General features: G+C 47.6%; 1 protein-coding gene across 16 annotated transcripts in view; it reads left to right on the top strand.

Annotated features, from left to right (window-relative positions):
- Positions 1-18,839, top strand: part of cntln (centlein, centrosomal protein) — a 608,473-nt gene that overhangs the window by 7,631 nt on the left and 582,003 nt on the right. For 15 of the 16 annotated variants that reach the window (XM_069924314.1, XM_069924283.1, XM_069924387.1 and 12 more), the window contains exon 3: positions 5,435-5,523. In XM_069924314.1, coding sequence (XP_069780415.1) covers positions 5,435-5,523 — 89 coding nt within the window. Of the gene's footprint in view, positions 1-5,434; positions 5,524-18,839 lie in introns of those variants that run through there. The other variant, XM_069924366.1, reaches the window with a different exon arrangement.

Here is an 18,839-nt window from a genome sequence, read left to right as displayed (position 1 = left end):
AACGGGTGGGTTACATGCATGCCCTGCCGGAGTGAAATGTTGAAAATATTCGAGAATACATTGGTAAGTTGGTCAGCTAGGTTTTTAATTCTCAGCTGGGTACTCTGTCCAGCCCGAATTCTTTCCTTAGATTCACTCTCCTGAAGGCAGCCCCCACATCATCCTCTGATCATCAAGAGACATACGGATGAATAGTGGTGGTTCTTCCCTGTTCTTTTGGTCGAATCGGGTGTAGAAGGCATTGAGTTCATCTGGGACTGAAGCTTTGCTGTCTCCTACTGCACCGTATTTTGTTTTGTAGCAGGTCATGTCATTTTGGCTACTTTCTGTGGTGCATCTGTAAAAGTTATCAACGGACCTCTTGACTTTCCTGATCATAACATTCACATGTCGGTTTCAAGATAGGTTGTTTGGGAGGAATCTGGAGTGAAATACAAACTGCTGGAGGGAACTCAATGGGTCAGGCAGCATCTGTGGAGGAAAATAGGTTGTCAACATTTCAGGTCTGACCCATTGAGTTCCTCCGGCAGTTTGTTTGTTCTGTTCATGTCGTCTAAAAGTTTAATTTTATTAATTTGTGTCTTATATTCAGTTATTTTCAGATATGCATTATTCTGGAATTTTGAGCTAACAATAACTGGTGGTGCTGCACCTTGTGCTTCAGCACCTCTTTGTGTATGTGCAGCCAAATGTTGAAATCTGAACTGATGATTGGTGGATCTGATCTCCCTCTCCCTCTTCATTGCTGAATTCATCATAGGAATCCAGCTGTGGATGCATCTTACCTGAGGAGAGGATTGGCTGGCAGTGGAATGCATTCATTTGAAAGGAACTGACAGCTCCATGGGGAAATTGAAAGTGGTTACCTGTTTCACTTGAAAATGAGAGGAAATGATTTAAAAATTGTAAAATAATGCAGATACAATCTTTATTTGCCATTTCTGCAGTTATTTATATCAGTTTGAAGATCTTTCAAATATCTAATCATTTGCGATCATTATAAATAATTTTAAAACCACTAGACAAGGTGTTCTGTGAAGGAGCCTCAGGATCCAAGGCCATTTTGCAGTATGGAACGCAATTACCTATGGGGCATCTCTTGACTATGGTGTGGTAGCACCACTAGTCCTCTGCTTCTCAATCTGCTGCAGTTGTAACTGAGAGTATAGAAATAATGTTTGTGAACAGTTTGAAACACAATCTTAAAAAGTTTTTATTTACTCACTCTCGGGGTGATGAATAAGACATTATTCACATGGCTTCTACTCCATTGCATAGATGAAATTTATTACTTCCATCCCAAAGTAGGATGAATTATATTTATTTTCAATAGGTAGATTGAATTGTTAGTTTCCACCCCTTCATGATTTCTGCGTCCCTGTGTCTCTTTAGTGTTCCAAATATCTTTTTTTTCTTTTTCAATCTTTTTATTATTATTATAATTTATAAACACATACAGTTCAGAGATATTAAAAAAAATACATAGTAAGTAATGAATTAATACAGAGATATTAAACAATAATATTACAGAATAAAAATATATAATAAAAAAATTTTTTTGATCAGTTTAGGGTGTGAACTATCTTTAAAAAATATATATATAATTAATAAAAATATATGAAAAAAGAGAAAAAAAAACCCCAAAAAAGAAGAAAAAACAAATCTGAATTAAAAAAAACTTAAAAAAAAACCTACAGATATAGCTAAACCACGCCGATCACTCCGATCTCATCTTACAGCCCAATTATCATACATAATCATAGAAAGAAAACAGAGCCAGATCAACTCACCACAAATGAAAATATTGAATAAATGGTCGCCAGGTTAACTCAAACTTAGAAGGGGATTCATAGACAGAGTTTTCAAATATCAATTGATCTGAGCTTTGAATATGCTAGATCAACCATTCGCAATAGGGGCTACAACGTATTTAAGTAAAAGACTTGTTTTCTTTTCACCTTGTGTAACAAATATTTTTGTTTTTAATGTAGTCATTAGGAGAAAAGTATGGAAGAAATCAAAACTTGACTGGTTCACAGGGAAGGGAGGCCCAAAAACTTTGAGCAAAGTCACAAGGGTATCATAGCCGAAAAAGGTTGAGAATGGCTGTGGTGGATAAGCAGGCAGAGGTTAACACTCCAATTTTACTCTTGATGAGCATTTGAGACAGGCCAGTTTATTTCTTGACTCTAGGCAGAGGAAACTTCCTCTTCGCACCTCACTTGTCAATTCCTTTCAAGCTTTTGTATGCCTCACTGAGAAAACCTATTTTAAACTCTGAAGACTGTAGTGTTCTATTTCATGTGTTTTCTTACAACAATGGAGGTTGTTCATCAGCCAGCTCCCCACATCTCCATCGGGCATACAAAACTCAAAACGGTCAACCAGTTTACCTATCTCGGCTGCACCATTTCATCGGATGCAAGGATCGACAACAAGATAGATAACAGATTCGCCAAGGCAAATAGCGCCTTTGGAAGACTACACAAAATAATCTGGAAAAACAACCAACTGAAAAACCTCAAAGATTAGCGTATACAGAGCCGTTGTCATACCCACACTCCTGTTCGGCTCCGAATCATGGGTCCTCTACCGGCACCACCTACGACTCCTAGAACGCTTCCACCAGCGTTGTCTCCACTCCATCCTCAACATTCATTGGAGCGACTTCATCTCCAACATCGAAGTACTCGAGATGGCAGAGGCCGACAGCATCGAATCCACGCTGCTGAAGATCCAACTGCGCTGGGTAGGTCACATCTCCAGAATTGAGGACCATTGTCTTCCCAAGATCGTGTTATATGGCGAGCTCTCCACTGGCCACCGAGACAGAGGTGCACCAAAGAAAAGGTACAAGGACTGCCTAAAGAAATCTCTTGGTGCCTGCCACATTGACCACCACCAGTGGGCTGATATCGCCTCAAGCCGTGCATCTTGGCGCCTCACAGTTCGGCGGGCAGCAACATCTTTTGATGAAGACCGCAGAGCCCACCTCACTAACAAAAGACAAAGGAGGAAAAACCCAACACCCAACCTCAACCAACCAATTTTCCCTTGCAACCACTGCAACCGTGTCTGCCTGTCCCGCATTGGACTTGTCAGCCACAAACAAGCCTGCAGCTGACGTGGACATTACCCCTCCATAAATCTTCGTCCGCGAAGCCAGCCAAAGAAAAGAAGGAGGTTGTTCAGCCCATTGATTCTGTGCTGCATTTCATTCTATTCAATCCCCCATTCTGCCATTCCATTTTATTCTCACAATTTCCATTTGAACATTTCTGTCAAATATGTTTATTAATGTTCCACTGATTTTCCTACCACTCACTAGTTCTTGAAATTAATCACAGTGCAAAATATTAACCTGTTAATCAGCAAGTCTTTGGGAGGAAATTAGAGCATTGAGGTGAATTTCATAGAAGCTTCGGTGGCAACAAGGTAGCAATTAGTATCTAGTGTTTGATGCTGAATTGTGGTGTTTGCACATTGACTCAGTTCACTCAGACTGATTCCCAACCTGAAGTCCTGGATGAACAATGAAATCCAGAACCCGTTGAGAGCATTCAAGTCCAGATCACTACAGAAGGAGCAAGTATGACCTGTGAAAAGCCATCTCCTGGGTGAACTGAAGTTTCAGGATGAAAATGGAACCCATAGGGATTTCTGACAGCTGTTGTAGGGCCTAAATGACATAACCTGCTACAAAACAAAGTCCAGTGCAGTAGAAGATGGCAAAGTTTCACTCCCTGATGAACTCCATGCCTTCTAAGCCTGATTTGACTACAGGAACAAGGGTGACGTGTGGGCTAGCTTCAGGAGAGTGAATCTGAGGAAAGCATCCAGTCCAGATGGAGTACCTGGCCAAGTTTTAAAAAAAAACTCTGCTGATCAACTTGCCAACATCCTCAAATTTCACTCTGGCAAGGCATGGTACCCACCTCTTTCAAACAGACATCAATTGAACCAGTGCCCAGGAAGAGTGTTAACCCCCTGCCTAAATGACTATTGACCAGTGGAACTCACATCAACAGTGAAGTGTTTTGAAAGGTTGGTTTGAAGTGTATCAGCTCCTGTCTGAATGGCGACATGGATCTGTTCCAATTTACTTATCATAGCAACAGGTGTATAGCAGATGCCATCTCACTGGCTCTACACAACTCTGGACAGCAAAGATGCATAATCAGGATGCTCTTTATTGACAAAAGTTCTGGAAAGGTGAGTGAAGTATAGTTTTGCCAAGGAGATTTGTGAAACAAGATTCCTGAGCAAGGTCAATCATTTTACATAGAATATTACTAAATTAATTAAATATAACCACTTTTACAACAGTTTTGAATCCTAACAGTTTGGTTGCAAAGCTGATTCACAATGAATTTGTTCTATAACAAACTTATTCGTAATCTCTAAAATAAAACTATAGAATAGTTCTTGGATATGAGATGACAGGTATTGGTTACATTTTTACAACTACAGTAATTCTTTGTATTGTTACGATCCCAGAGGTCCCCAAACCTCAGCAGCAATAGATAATCACCAACACAAATGGTTACTTAACAAAAGTTGCCTTTAATTATCTTTAAACATGAAAATAGAATCACACTTTAACTTAACTCTATTTACTTAAATTCTAAGCACACATGAGTGTAATGTGTTTGTAAGTTCAGGAAAATTTCTTGGGTTCACAGAACCATCTCACTTCATACCCACAAAAACTGATCAGCAGATTCCAAGACCTGGGACTCAACACCACACTCTGTAATTGGATCCTTGATTTCCACACTACAGACTCAATCAGTATGAACAACTCTGTAATCTCCATCAGTGTCAGAGCACCACAGGGCTGCATTCTTAGCTCTCTGTTTTACTCGCTTTACACCTATGATTGTGTAGCTCAGTACGACAACATCAACACCATCTACAAATTCGCAGATAATACCATGTATTGGGTTGAATAAAAAGGGGAGATGAGTCAGCATACATGAGGGAGATTGAAAACGTGGTCAAATGGTGCGCCAACAATAAGATTGTACTTAATGTCACCAAAACCAAGAAGCTGATTGTTGGCTTTAGGAAGGGAAAACCAGATGTGTACGATCCAGTAATCATTGGGGGATAAAAGGTGGAGAGGGTGAGCAAATTACGTTGTTAGGAGTCACTATTTTGGAAAAGTCTTGTCCGCCATTACTGTGTGATTTGACTTCCAGTAGGACTTCCTGTGAGTGCATAATACACCACTCACTACATCATTGCTGGGGAGGGCAAATTACAGAGAATCTGGACCATGGTGTGAAAGGCCCGGGAGGTCGTGCCTTCCCAGGAATTTCATCCGGGTCACCGCTTACCTGCAATTGGAAAAGGCCTACTGATATGGTCTAGATCTAGAACTTGCCATGATGCATTTCTTTTGACTATGCTGACTATTACATTTCCTGTGCAGGCTGACAAAGAATTTGTGTGGTCTTTGTGGAAACGTCTGCAGGTGGCAAACCCTAATCTCTCACAGGCTATCAGTCTGGTTCTGGAAAGGTGAGTAAAGTATAGTTTTGCCAAGGAGATTTGTGAAGCAAGATTCTTGAGCAAGGTCAATCATTTTACATAGAATATTACTAAATGAACTAAATATAACCACTTGTACAACAGTTTTGAATCCTAACAGTTTGCTTGCATAGCTGATTCACAATTAATTTGTTCCATAACAAACTTATTCGTAATCTCTAAAATAAAACTATAGAATAGTTTTTAGATATGAGATGACAGGTATTGGTTACATTTTGTACAACTACAGTAATTCTTTGTATTATTACGATCCCAGAGGACCCCAAACCCCAGCAGCAATAGATATTCACCAAGACAAATGGTTACTTAAAAGTTGCCTTTAATTATCTTTAAACATGAAAATAGAATCACACTTTAACTTAACTCTATTTACTTAACCTAACTTAACCCTCTTCTAATTCTAAGCGCACATGAGTGTAATGTGTGTGTAAGTTCAGGAAAATTTCTTGAGTTCACAGAACCATCTCACTTCTCATTCCTCCAAGTTCACTGGTTGCAGGCAATTCTTATACTGTGCACAGAATTTAACATGTATAAAGTTCACCAGGCTTTGGTGCTCGAAAGGTAAATGGGTACTGCTCAGGAAGATTCTTGTTGGTTTTCAGAGAGAGATTTGTTGTTCCAGGACATCCTCCACTCCAGTGTCTTGCTGATGAAACCTGCCCCCTCAGTGTTCTCCAGATGATGGCCTCTTTCAGATCATCACAGAGTTCCTTCTTGTTTCTTTTATTCGAAGTTAAACATTAGACAGCCAGTCCTCTCCTCTTGCATGAACCACAAGGGCTTTGACTGGGCCATCTTCCAAACTGGGGCTAGCCAGCTTGTCCTGTTCCAGTCCCAGCTACTTCTGCTGGCTGACACAGTCAAGTGATCTGTGTCTCTCTCTCTCTCTCTCTCTCTCTCTCACTGAAAGAAAGCCTGTTTGACTCTTTCTGATTGCAAAACCACATGACCCTCTTACAACAGCATGTTCTCCTTTCAGACAGCTGTGGCTCCAGCATGCTCTTTCATCTGTTGCTTTGGTAAGCAACAATCCATTAGTGAAGTTTCTTGAGCACGCTTCAAAGCTCAAGTTCCAGTATTTCAAATACGATCTGTTTTAAAGTGTTTGCATGTGACCTACTCTAACAAACTTTTTCCAATTTATCTCCCCAAAACATATCTATATACTCTATCACAGTATGCACAATCCTGTATTGCACATCACCAGGGCATTTGCCTTGAAGACCAAGTTAAGAAGACAACTTAAATACTTCACATCAGTGTAACAGTCACAACATCAACTGATTTGACGAACTACAAATGTCTTTAATTATCAATGACAAATTCTTTGTGCTATCTGTCAATTTTTTGTTTTGAGGTGGCATTTGTATGTTGGATTTAAAGTTTGTGTCAGCAAACCGGAGTTCTTCTTGGACTATGTTAAATTGAGACCTCATCACTTCAGACAGAAATGTGTTCCTTAGCATAGGAACACTAGACAACTAATCTTTCCAAAATGTTTGCTTCCTCAAAAAATTGGGGATATTTTCAGATGTGCTATATCATGTAGGAAGTTGGAGAAGCATTAAATCAATTTTTACTGAATTTAGCATGTTTAATTGCATAATGAACAGTGCCCTCTATAACGAATCATACAACACTACAGCACAGAAAACAGGCCATATGGGCCTTCTAGTCTGTACCGAAACATCATTCTGCTGGTCTCACTGACCTCAAGTCCTCTCCCATCAATGTATCTATCCAATTTATTCTTAAAACTTAAGAGTGAGCCTGCATTCACCTTGTCATTCCCACCATTCTCTGAGTGAAGAAGTTCTCCCTAAACCTTTCTCCTTTCACCCTCAAGCCATGACCTTTTTGTAATCTAAGTGGAAAGAGCCTACTCTCATTTACTCTGTACCCCTCATAACTTTTATCAAATCTCCACATTCTTCTATGCTTCAAGGAATAAAGTCCCAACCTGTTTAATCTTTCCTTGTAACTCAATTCCTGAAGATCCGGGAACATCCTGGTAAATTTTCTTTGCACTCTCTCAATCTGACTGATAACCTTTCTATAGTTTGGCTAACCGACTGCACATAATACTGTATTCCAAATTTGGCCTCACCAGTGTCTTATACAACCTCACCATAAGATCTGAACTCCTGTACTCATTACTTTGATTTATGAAGGGCGAGATGCCAAAAAGCTTTCTTTACAATCTTATCTATTTGTGACGTGACTTTCTGGGAATTATGTATCTGTATTCCCAGATCCCTTTGTTCCTCTGCACTCCTCAGTGGCTTACCATTTACAGTGTATGACCTACCTTGGTTAGTCCTTCTAAAATGCAACACCTCACACATGTCTGCATTAAATTCCATCTACTATTTTCCAGCCCATTTTTCCAGTTGGTCCAGATGCCTCTGCAAGCTATAAGGCCTTTTCATAGTCAGACTCTGCATAAAGGCCAGTTAAAAGCCGAATGAAAAGGTATTTCTTACCTTTTCATGCAGGTCCAGAAAAGCCTGCTTCAATGTCCCCTTTCAGCCTGGAAGCGGCTGGGGCATTGATGCAGTGTTCAGGAGGCGTGGCTACTGGTGTCATGATGCCATACAAATGTGCCCAGCGATGGTCGACTTCGTTATCCACAATCCCCCACGCAGCTGAAGCTGCTCTGCATTCCCAGAACAATTCTTGCTCTGTTGCATATTGTACCATTTGCTCTGACAGGTGGCCTCAAAGTCCAAAGCAGTGCCGGGGGCTGCAGCAGCTGGCAGGGCTGTCCTAGCTCGCCCTGGCTTCCCCCTGCCCTGGCTTCCCCCTGCCCTGGCTTCCCCCTGCCCTGGCTTCCCCCTGCCCTGGCTTCCCCCTGCCCTGGCGGCCCCTGCCCTGGCGGCCCCTGCCCTGGCGGCCCCTGCCCTGGCGGCCCCTGCCCTGGCGGCCCCTGCCCTGGCGGCCCCTGCCCTGGCGGCCCCTGCCCTGGCGGCCCCTGCCCTGGCGGCCCCTGCCCTGGCGGCCCCTGCCCTGGCGGCCCCTGCCCTGGCGGCCCCTGCCCTGGCGGCCCCTGCCCTGGCGGCCCCTGCCCTGGCGGCCCCTGCCCTGGCGGCCCCTGCCCTGGCGGCCCCTGCCCTGGCGGCCCCTGCCCTGGCGGCCCCTGCCCTGGCGGCCCCTGCCCTGGCGGCCCCTGCCCTGGCGGCCCCTGCCCTGGCGGCCCCTGCCCTGGCGGCCCCTGCCCTGGCGGCCCCTGCCCTGGCGGCCCCTGCCCTGGCGGCCCCTGCCCTGGCGGCCCCTGCCCTGGCGGCCCCTGCCCTGGCGGCCCCTGCCCTGGCGGCCCCTGCCCTGGCGGCCCCTGCCCTGGCGGCCCCTGCCCTGGCGGCCCCTGCCCTGGCGGCCCCTGCCCTGGCGGCCCCTGCCCTGGCGGCCCCTGCCCTGGCGGCCCCTGCCCTGGCGGCCCCTGCCCTGGCGGCCCCTGCCCTGGCGGCCCCTGCCCTGGCGGCCCCTGCCCTGGCGGCCCCTGCCCTGGCGGCCCCTGCCCTGGCGGCCCCTGCCCTGGCGGCCCCTGCCCTGGCGGCCCCTGCCCTGGCGGCCCCTGCCCTGGCGGCCCCTGCCCTGGCGGCCCCTGCCCTGGCGGCCCCTGCCCTGGCGGCCCCTGCCCTGGCGGCCCCTGCCCTGGCGGCCCCTGCCCTGGCGGCCCCTGCCCTGGCGGCCCCTGCCCTGGCGGCCCCTGCCCTGGCGGCCCCTGCCCTGGCGGCCCCTGCCCTGGCGGCCCCTGCCCTGGCGGCCCCTGCCCTGGCGGCCCCTGCCCTGGCGGCCCCTGCCCTGGCGGCCCCTGCCCTGGCGGCCCCTGCCCTGGCGGCCCCTGCCCTGGCGGCCCCTGCCCTGGCGGCCCCTGCCCTGGCGGCCCCTGCCCTGGCGGCCCCTGCCCTGGCGGCCCCTGCCCTGGCGGCCCCTGCCCTGGCGGCCCCTGCCCTGGCGGCCCCTGCCCTGGCGGCCCCTGCCCTGGCGGCCCCTGCCCTGGCGGCCCCTGCCCTGGCGGCCCCTGCCCTGGCGGCCCCTGCCCTGGCGGCCCCTGCCCTGGCGGCCCCTGCCCTGGCGGCCCCTGCCCTGGCGGCCCCTGCCCTGGCGGCCCCTGCCCTGGCGGCCCCTGCCCTGGCGGCCCCTGCCCTGGCGGCCCCTGCCCTGGCGGCCCCTGCCCTGGCGGCCCCTGCCCTGGCGGCCCCTGCCCTGGCGGCCCCTGCCCTGGCGGCCCCTGCCCTGGCGGCCCCTGCCCTGGCGGCCCCTGCCCTGGCGGCCCCTGCCCTGGCGGCCCCTGCCCTGGCGGCCCCTGCCCTGGCGGCCCCTGCCCTGGCGGCCCCTGCCCTGGCGGCCCCTGCCCTGGCGGCCCCTGCCCTGGCGGCCCCTGCCCTGGCGGCCCCTGCCCTGGCGGCCCCTGCCCTGGCGGCCCCTGCCCTGGCGGCCCCTGCCCTGGCGGCCCCTGCCCTGGCGGCCCCTGCCCTGGCGGCCCCTGCCCTGGCGGCCCCTGCCCTGGCGGCCCCTGCCCTGGCGGCGGAGAGGCGTGCTTGAGTGGGAGAGGCGTGCTTGAGTGGGAGAGGCGTGCTTGAGTGGGAGAGGCGTGCTTGAGTGGGAGAGGCGTGCTTGAGTGGGAGAGGCGTGCTTGAGTTTCATGGGTTGTGGGCTATGCCGTCATTGCAATATCATCAGCCTGCCCTTAGCCAGCTGCTTGCAATGGCAGTACATTCATGATGCATGGTGGAGTGTCCCTCAGAGAGGGTCATTACCTCAGAGAGGGATTGGAGTTGGTGCCTTGGAGCAGATCGGAGAGCATTCGTGAAGATAAGTTTTCTGACATGAGGGCAGAGAATCTCCGCCTTTACATTCGGATTTTTTTGCTTTATGAAAGGGCCTTATGAAAGCCTTACTCGTGGTGCACAGCACCCCAAATCCTGGTGTCATCAGCAAACTTACTGACCCAATTTACCACATTATCATCCAGATCATTGGTATAGACAACAAACAACAATGGTCCCAGCACCGATCTTTGAGACACACCAGTAATCACAGGCCTTCAGTCTGAGAAGCAGTCATCCACTACAACTCTCTATCTTCTCCCATTCAGCCAATTCCGAATCCAGTTTACTACCTCTCCATGGATACCTAGTATCTGAACCTTCTGAACTCACTTCCCATGTGGGACCCTGTCAAAGGCCTTACTAAGTCCATATAGACAACATCCACAGCATTTCCTTCATCTACTTTCTTGATATCCTCCTCAGCATAACTACAATATTTGTTAAACATGACCTACCATATGCAAAGCCATGCTAACTAAACTTAATCAGCCCTTGGCTGTCCAAATACTTGTATATCCGATCTCAGAACATCCTCTAATAATTTACTCTCCACTGATGTCAGGCTCATCGGCCTGCATTTTCCTGGTTTACTTTTGGAGCCTTTTTAAAGGCTGGAAGAACATGAGCAACCCTCCAGTCTTTCGGCTCTTCACCTGTGGCTAAGGACATTTTAAATATTTCTGCCAGGGTCCCTGCAATTTCTACACTAGTCTCCCTCAAAGTCTGAGGGGAAATCATGTCAGGCGGTTTATCTCTCTTTATTTGCTTTAAGGCAGCAAATGCCTCCTTCTCTTTGATCTCTATATGTTCCTTGCCACTACTGCTCGTCTCCCTTCCTTTTATTCCAGTTTCCTGAGTAAATACTGACGCATAAAAACTGTTTAAAAACTGTTTCATGTTTTGGACAAAGACGCTTTTTGCCCTCCATTATTTATCCCTGTGCTCCGCAGTTTTAGTGTCTAATCAAACAATTCAAATGTGATTAAAGTGCATATTCCAAATTTTATTCAAGTGTGGCAGTGATCAAGCCGGTGCTCTGGGCGGCAAGCGCACCTAAAAGCCAGCAGACCGTACAGTGGCACTGGCCCAAGCAAGCGAACCGGCAGACGATCAGCAAGGGCAGCTTAAGGGCCAGCGACCCCAAAATGGCACTGGCCCCACTGCACAGCCAACAGACAGGGACAGTGCATGGTGAAGAAGGGATTGCCATGCAAGATGATACCCGCACGCAGGAAACATGCTTTTGTTATGTGAGCCATTGTGTTAGTAAAAAGGGGGAGACAGCAGGAATGCAAGAGGTATAAAAGTCAGACCTGAGCCCCCAATAAAACACAGCTTAACTTCACTAACATTGCGTGTGTGTGTGTTTTTCTTTTGAGTAGCGCACAGCTATAGTTGGTGACCCTTGATGGTTTAAATGACACCTAAATCCATGATGAGCGAACTGGCAGCAGTCCAAGCAGTCTCTCAAGCTCCCAACCTTCTGGCTGAATCAGCCAAGCATGTGGTTTGATTAGGCTGATGCACAGTTTCAGATCTGGCAGATCACAGCAGAGTCCTCGACCAGGACACAGCGAGCCGGATGGCAAACGTCATACAGGAGCTCCCATCGGAAGGCGCATACACTACCTTCAAGTACTTGCTAATCAAGACCTTCGAGCTCTCATGGCGTGAGAGGGGGGCATGCCTGGACGGACTGAGGGACAGGCTCCCATCAGCTCTCATGAATGAGATGCTGGCCCTCCTGGGCAAACATGAGCTCTGCATCATGTTTGAGCAGGCATTCCTGTAGCAACTGTCTGAGGTCATTCAACTGCTCCTGGCAGATGCCGACTTCAGCGACCTCTCCCCCTCCACTGGAAAGTTGCAGCATGAGTGGATGCTTTGTGAAAACAGAAAAGAGTGTGCTCGGCATTTGTGGGACTCATCACTAAATCCTGCAGCCAGACCCGAGCAGATCCGCCGAAGGAACAGCAGCCCCACAGAGGAAGCGATCTCAACGACCAGTGGTGCTTCGACCACCAGAGATGGGGTTCAGGAGCCCGCCTGTGCAGGCCACCATGCATGTTGCAGGGAAATGCCGGGGCCAACCATCCTTAACGGCCATGACAGCTGGCCAACAATATAGCCTTCTGTGCATTTCCCTGTGGACACAGGAGCAGAGGTCAGCATCCAGCCCCAGTTGGGACAGGACACAAGGAACAGGCAGTTGAGGAGCATGATCCAGACCTATGGGACCCACAAGTGCAGTTGGGAGGCAGCCTTTTCTCATGGGTGTTCACCCTGGCTGCAGTGGAACAGCTGGTCTTCGGGGCAGATTTCCTGCGTTCCATAGCCTGCTCATGGACCTCAAGGGTTGGAGACTGGTCCATGCTAGGATTTTCCAAACTGTCTCCCTCAAAGACGGCAAGCTTCCAGCACTCCACCTGGACTCTGTGCTGTGATCCACAGACAAATATGCTAAGGTCCTGGCCGAGTTCGTGGCAGTGCTCACCCCTCATTTCACCATGGCAATGCACTGGCATGGAGTATAGCACCTTATCTTGACCAAGGGCCCACCACTCCTTGCACGAGTAATACGCCTCCCTCTGGTGAAGGAGGAATTCAAGAAATTAGAAGAGCTTGGCATCGTATGGCGGTCGCACAGCCCATGAGCTTCTCCCTGCATATGGTGCCCAAAGCCACTGGGGGTTGGATACCACGTGGCGACTATCATCAGCTCAATAAGGTCACAACACTAGATTGCTATCCTGTACCGCACATCCAGGACTTTGCGGCTAACCTGCATGGGGCAAAGATCTTTTTCAAACTGGACCTCGTGCAGGGATATCATCAGATCATGGTACACCCTGATAATATCACCAGGACTGCCATCATCACCTCATTCAGCCTTTTCGAACGCCACACAGACCTTCAATGATGAATGGATGCAGTGGGCCGAAATCTGGACGGCACCTTCGTCTACCTGGAGGACATCCTTGTGATGAGCAGGAGCTGACAAGAACACTTAATGCACCTTCTCAACCTCTACACCTGGCTGAGCGAGTTTGGACTGACAATTAAACTAGCCAAAAGCCAGTTCGGGTTGGATGCCATTGACTTCCTGAGCCATAGGCTAACTAGGAAAGGAGCCACACCGCTACCCAGCAAGGTGGAGGTGACCCAAAAGTTTCCTACGCCCAGCACAACCAGGTGACTACAGGAGTTTGTGGGGATGATCAACTTCTACTACAGGTTCATCCCTCTCGGCTGCCTGGATCATGCGGCCCTTGTTCGCCCAGACTGCAGACAAGACGAAGGACATCACGTGGGACGAAGAATCAGTGGAGGCCTTTGTGAAGGCCAAAGAAGCCCTGGCAGGCGCCACTCTTCTGGTACATCCCAGGGCAGAAGCTCCAACGGCCCTGATTGTGGTTGGCTCAGGAACAGTGATTGGCGGAGTTCTGGAGCAGCAGATCGAAGGAAGCTGGTGATTGCTGGCTTTTCTCAGCAAAATTCTTCGGAACTGAAGTATAGGTCTTTCAACGGAGAGCTACTGGCGCTGAACTTGGTCATCTGCCACTTCAGATACTTCCTCAAGAGCAGGCCTTTTACGGCCTTCATGGACCACAAGCCCCTGACCTTCACCTTGGCCAAGATCTCTGACCCCTGGTCAGCCTGCCAGCAGTGTCACCTGTCTTGCATCTTGGAATACACAGATGTAAGGCATGTCTCCAGCAAGGACAACGTAGTGGCTGATGCACTGTCCAGACAAAGTATCCATGCGTTATCAAGGCGAGTGGATTTAGTTGCCCTGATGGAGGCGCAGCAAGACGACAAGGAGATGCCCCAGTACAGGACAGCTACATTGGGACTGCAGCTCCAGGATGTCCCAGTCGGCACAGATAACACTGACCTCCTGTGCGACGTGGCCACCGGCCAGGTCAGGCCTATGGTCCCGGTGGCTTGGAGATGGCAGGTTTTCAATTCCATCCATGGACTGGATCTTCCGTCCATCAGGACCATGGTCTGGCTGGTGGCCAGCAAATATGCATGACATGGATTATGAAAACTGGTCAGCAGGTGGGTGAAGGCATGCACGCAGTGCCAAACAGCCAAGGTATAGTGGCATACCAAAACCCCACCACAGCAGTTTGAGCACATGGAGCGAAGGTTCGACTACGTCCAAATGGACATAGTAGGAGCCTTACCAGAATCCCAGGGTTTCCACTACCTGTTCACGATGGTCGACCGCTTCATCAGGTGGCTGGGGCAGCCCTGCTTGTAGACACATCCACAACCTTGTCCTGGGTGGCACGGTTCGGGTTACCTTCCAACATCACATTGGACAGAGGGACACAGTTCACCTCCAGCCTGTGGTTCGACCTCACTAGCCTGTGGGGCTAGTGCGCCACACAACAATCTACCACCCACAATCAAATGGGCTGGTCGAGCGCTTCCACAGGCACCTGAAGATTGCGCTCATGACCATACTCCATGGACTTAACTGGGTGGACGAGCTACCATGTGCTCTGTTGGGTATCCGCAAGGCACCCAAGGAGGACCTCAATACCACTTCGGCCGAACTCATCTGCTGAGTTCCACTGGGGTAACTCGTACTATCTCCAGGCAGGCAGCAGGACAACACGGCCGCTCTCCTCCGCTAGCTGAGGAAAAGAGTCGGCAACCTGGCCCCGATTCCACATTCCAGGCATGGACATGCCTACAGGACTGTAAGAATGTTTTCATTCGCAGGGATCCGCATCGTCCAACGCTACACATACCTTACGCAGGTCCGTTCTGGGTTGTGCATAACAATGGAGCTACATTCAAGCTGGAGGTCGGAGGCAAGACTGAGGTTTTCACCAAGGACCGACTAAAGCTGCCACACCTGGACCTGGCACACCCAGTTGAGATGCCAGCACCATGCAAAAGAGGCAGGCCACTGAAGCCTGCAGAAACGCTGCCTTTGGGCACCAAGAACAATACTGTCGACTCTGGGGGGGTGGGGGTGTTATGCTGCCTCAGTGATCAAACTGGCGTTCCGGGTGGCAAGCGCACCTAAAAGCAAGCAGACCATGCAGTGGCACTGACCCTAGCAAGCAAACCCGCAGATGAATGGCAAGGGCAGCTTAAGGGCCAGTGACCCCAAAATAGCGCTGGCCCCGCTGCACTGCCAACAGACAGGGACAGCGTGTGGGGAAGAAGGGTTTGTCATGCAAGATGGTATCCACGCGTGGGAAACCCACTTTTGTTGTGTGGGTTGTTGCATCAGTAAAAAAGGGAAATGACAGTAACGCGAGTGGTATAAAACTCTGGACTGAGCCCTCAATAAAACACAGAGCTTAACCTGACTGCACTCACGTGTGTCTTTCTTTCAAGTCGTGCAGAGCTACACAAGGTTATTTGTATACATTTTGGTTTCACCATGTATAAATTACAGCACTTTTTATAGCTTTCCTTGTGGGCAATAGTCTTAAAATATGATAGGAAATAACAAAAATAGTTTATATCTAAAAAGGCGGATGAGATAGGAAAATTTTAAGGTAAATTTCGTGATCAGCAGCCAAAAATACATCCAAAAATGTTCAGGAAGCAAAATCTTAATTGTCCAGTGTTTAAAAAAACAAGTTAATAACATCTTGTTTAATTGTAATTTTGAAAAATCTTAAGTCGGACCATCATAAATAAGGGAACACCTATACTTTGTAAAGAGCAATTGGACCATCTTTGTATCTATGAGACTTTAAATTAGCTGAATGTGCATGAAGGCATGTCCCAAAGAAGAGCTGGTAGGTGAACTTTTTGCCTCCGTGTCGATAAATGCCTAAAGACTCACAGGGGATTTGATGGCTATATAAAAAGGAATTTAATGTGGGGCTAAAGGTGAAAAGGAAATGAGAATGGTTCTGCTGGGAACCAATCATGGACCTGATTGGCTAAATGGCCTCCTGAGCTATTGTAAGTAATTAAATATTCAAAGTTATTAGGAAAGCAAATGTAATGTTGGCTTTCTCTGCAAAGGATATAGGAAGTAGAACTAGGGAAATTTGTAATTTTTGGGGCATTGTTGAGGGCACAGTTGCATAAACAATGCATGGTTTTGGTTACCTCAAAGGAGAGGTAGACTTGCATTGTAGATAGCTCAGTGCAGGCTTACCAGTTTGTTCCTTGCATGAAGGTGCTGACTTGAGTGGAGGTAGAGCAGGTTGGACTGATTGGGGTTTGGTTGAATGAGAAATTATATTGAATCACAGGATTTTGTGGAGTTTTATAATGTAGAAGACCATGTTTCCTATCATGGAGCAAAATTTGAGAACAATGGCTGTTCATTTAAGATGGGTGTGAGAAATAATTAATTTCAAAGTTGTGAATGGTGATATTCTACACATGCCACAGAACTCAGGAGACTGAATCAAATGTATTTAAAGTCAAGATAAATTTTTGGTCTGTCAGGGATGAGAGAGTTATGAAAAACAGATGGAGTGGAGCTGAGATCAAGGTCAGATCAGCTATGACATTATTGAATGATAAAGCAGGTTTGTAAGCAAAGATAGATTTGAGGCAAGCTGGTCTGTAAATCCTGACTTTCTCTTTTTTTTGAATTGAAACAGTTTTCTGTTCTGCTGGGACCATTCCAGAATTTAGAAAATTTGAAAGATTGCTCCCAATCTATTATCTCTTTTTAGAATCCAAAGATGCAGGGTATTAAGTTCAGGAATTTGTCTATCTTTGGTCTCATAGTTAACCTTGCACTTTTTTCTTTGTGGGCTTAATTTTAACATTTAAGAGTAATTTGGACTGGTGCATGGATGTGAGAGGTATGTAGGGCTATGGACTGGGTGCAGGTCAGTGGGACTAGGCAAACAAAAAATGGCTCTGCATAGACTAGAAGGGGTGAAGAGGCCTGTTTCTGTGATGTAATGTTCTATGGTTCTTGTGTTTGTTTTCTACTTTCTTCACTTCTGGTATCTTATATTTGTTGCACTTCAGAACCAGCATCAGTTCCTGCTGCTGTGCTATTGTCATTTTTAACATAATTATTTAATTTCCTTTTCCATTATGTCTATCCTTCCAAAACAAGTGTTCTTGTCATTTATCTTCATCTATAATCTTTAACATCACAGAATTGTACAGCATGGAAACACTATTTGGACTTAACTCATACACAGAGGCCCTGGGCACCCCTCTATTAGTCTTATTGGCCATCATTTAGTCCATGGCCCACTATCCCTAAATGATTAAGTGCTTATCTAGACACTTAAATGTTGTCAGCAATCCAGCTGCAACTACGCTGTCAGGCTGTGCATTGCAAATACTCGCCACTTAGCGAATAAATAAGATTGCCTTTTATATGCCATCTGAATCTTTTTTGCCTTTGCCTCAACGTGGACATCATGTTCGAGCTGCACAAAGGACTGCACCTGGAACATTGTGTGCAGATCTTGTTGCCGTTCTTCAAGAATTGTACTATTAAGCTAGAGAGGGTGCAGAAAGAACTCTCAAAGATGTTGTCAGATTTGGAAGTTTTGAGTTACAAAAAGAGAATGTACAGGCTGGAACTTTTTTCGCTGGGGTGGAGGCTGAGGTGTAACCTCGGAGGTTTGGGGTCAGTCTTTTTCTCAGAATAGATGTCTAAAAATAGAGAGTATAAGGTGAGAGCAGGAAGCTTTAAAGAAGACCTGAGTGAAAAGTGTTTCACACAGTGAATGGTGGATGTATGGAACACCATTTCTTTTAGTCCCCTGGGATGCTTTCCATCAGGATCAGGGCCAACCGGTTTGCTAAGGTAATTACATCGAGATCCTCGTGTCCCATCGCATCCGACATCCCTCTCTGGCACACTTGATGTCCTCCACTGTGAAGACCAACACAAAATAGTTGTACAAAGCCTCAGTCATTTTCTGCATTACCCAATATTGATTATCCCTTTTCGTCTTCCTACTTTAAATAATAAAGTTTTTTTCTACTTTAAATAATAAAAACTTTTAGGATGTTTGTATATTTTGTTCTAATTTACTTTCAGAATCCATTTTCCTTTTCTGCATTCAGTCTACTAAAGTGCTGGAGATAGTCAGCAGGCCACAGTATTCATAGGAAGCTTCCTGTAAAAGCTGCATAACTTGAGTTTCTTCAGAACATTTGTGTGCTGCACTGGACCCCAGCACCTGCATATTTCCTTTTTTACATTCCTTGACTTTATTGCCTGCTTAATGATTCTGTTCTTTTTAATGTTTACCAATCTTCCAGTTTCAAGGTTTAAGGTTACTTTTATTGGCGGAAAGCAGACAGTCTTAATTGTATTGCCCAGCCCTCATACTCTTGGCGACTCTGAATCCTGTTATAGTTTGATGTCTTCCTTTATTTCCTCAGTTATCCAAGGATGACTCTCCCCAACCAATGTCATTGCTTTAAGCTGGAATATACAGTACAATTCCGATTATCCAAAATGGTTGGGATTGGATCTATTTC

Source organism: Narcine bancroftii, chromosome 1 (genome assembly GCF_036971445.1).
Source record: "Narcine bancroftii isolate sNarBan1 chromosome 1, sNarBan1.hap1, whole genome shotgun sequence".
Classification (NCBI taxonomy): domain Eukaryota; kingdom Metazoa; phylum Chordata; class Chondrichthyes; order Torpediniformes; family Narcinidae; genus Narcine; species Narcine bancroftii.
The sequence above is the reverse complement of the archived record's forward strand: the minus strand, read 5'-3'. Positions and strand labels throughout refer to the sequence as shown.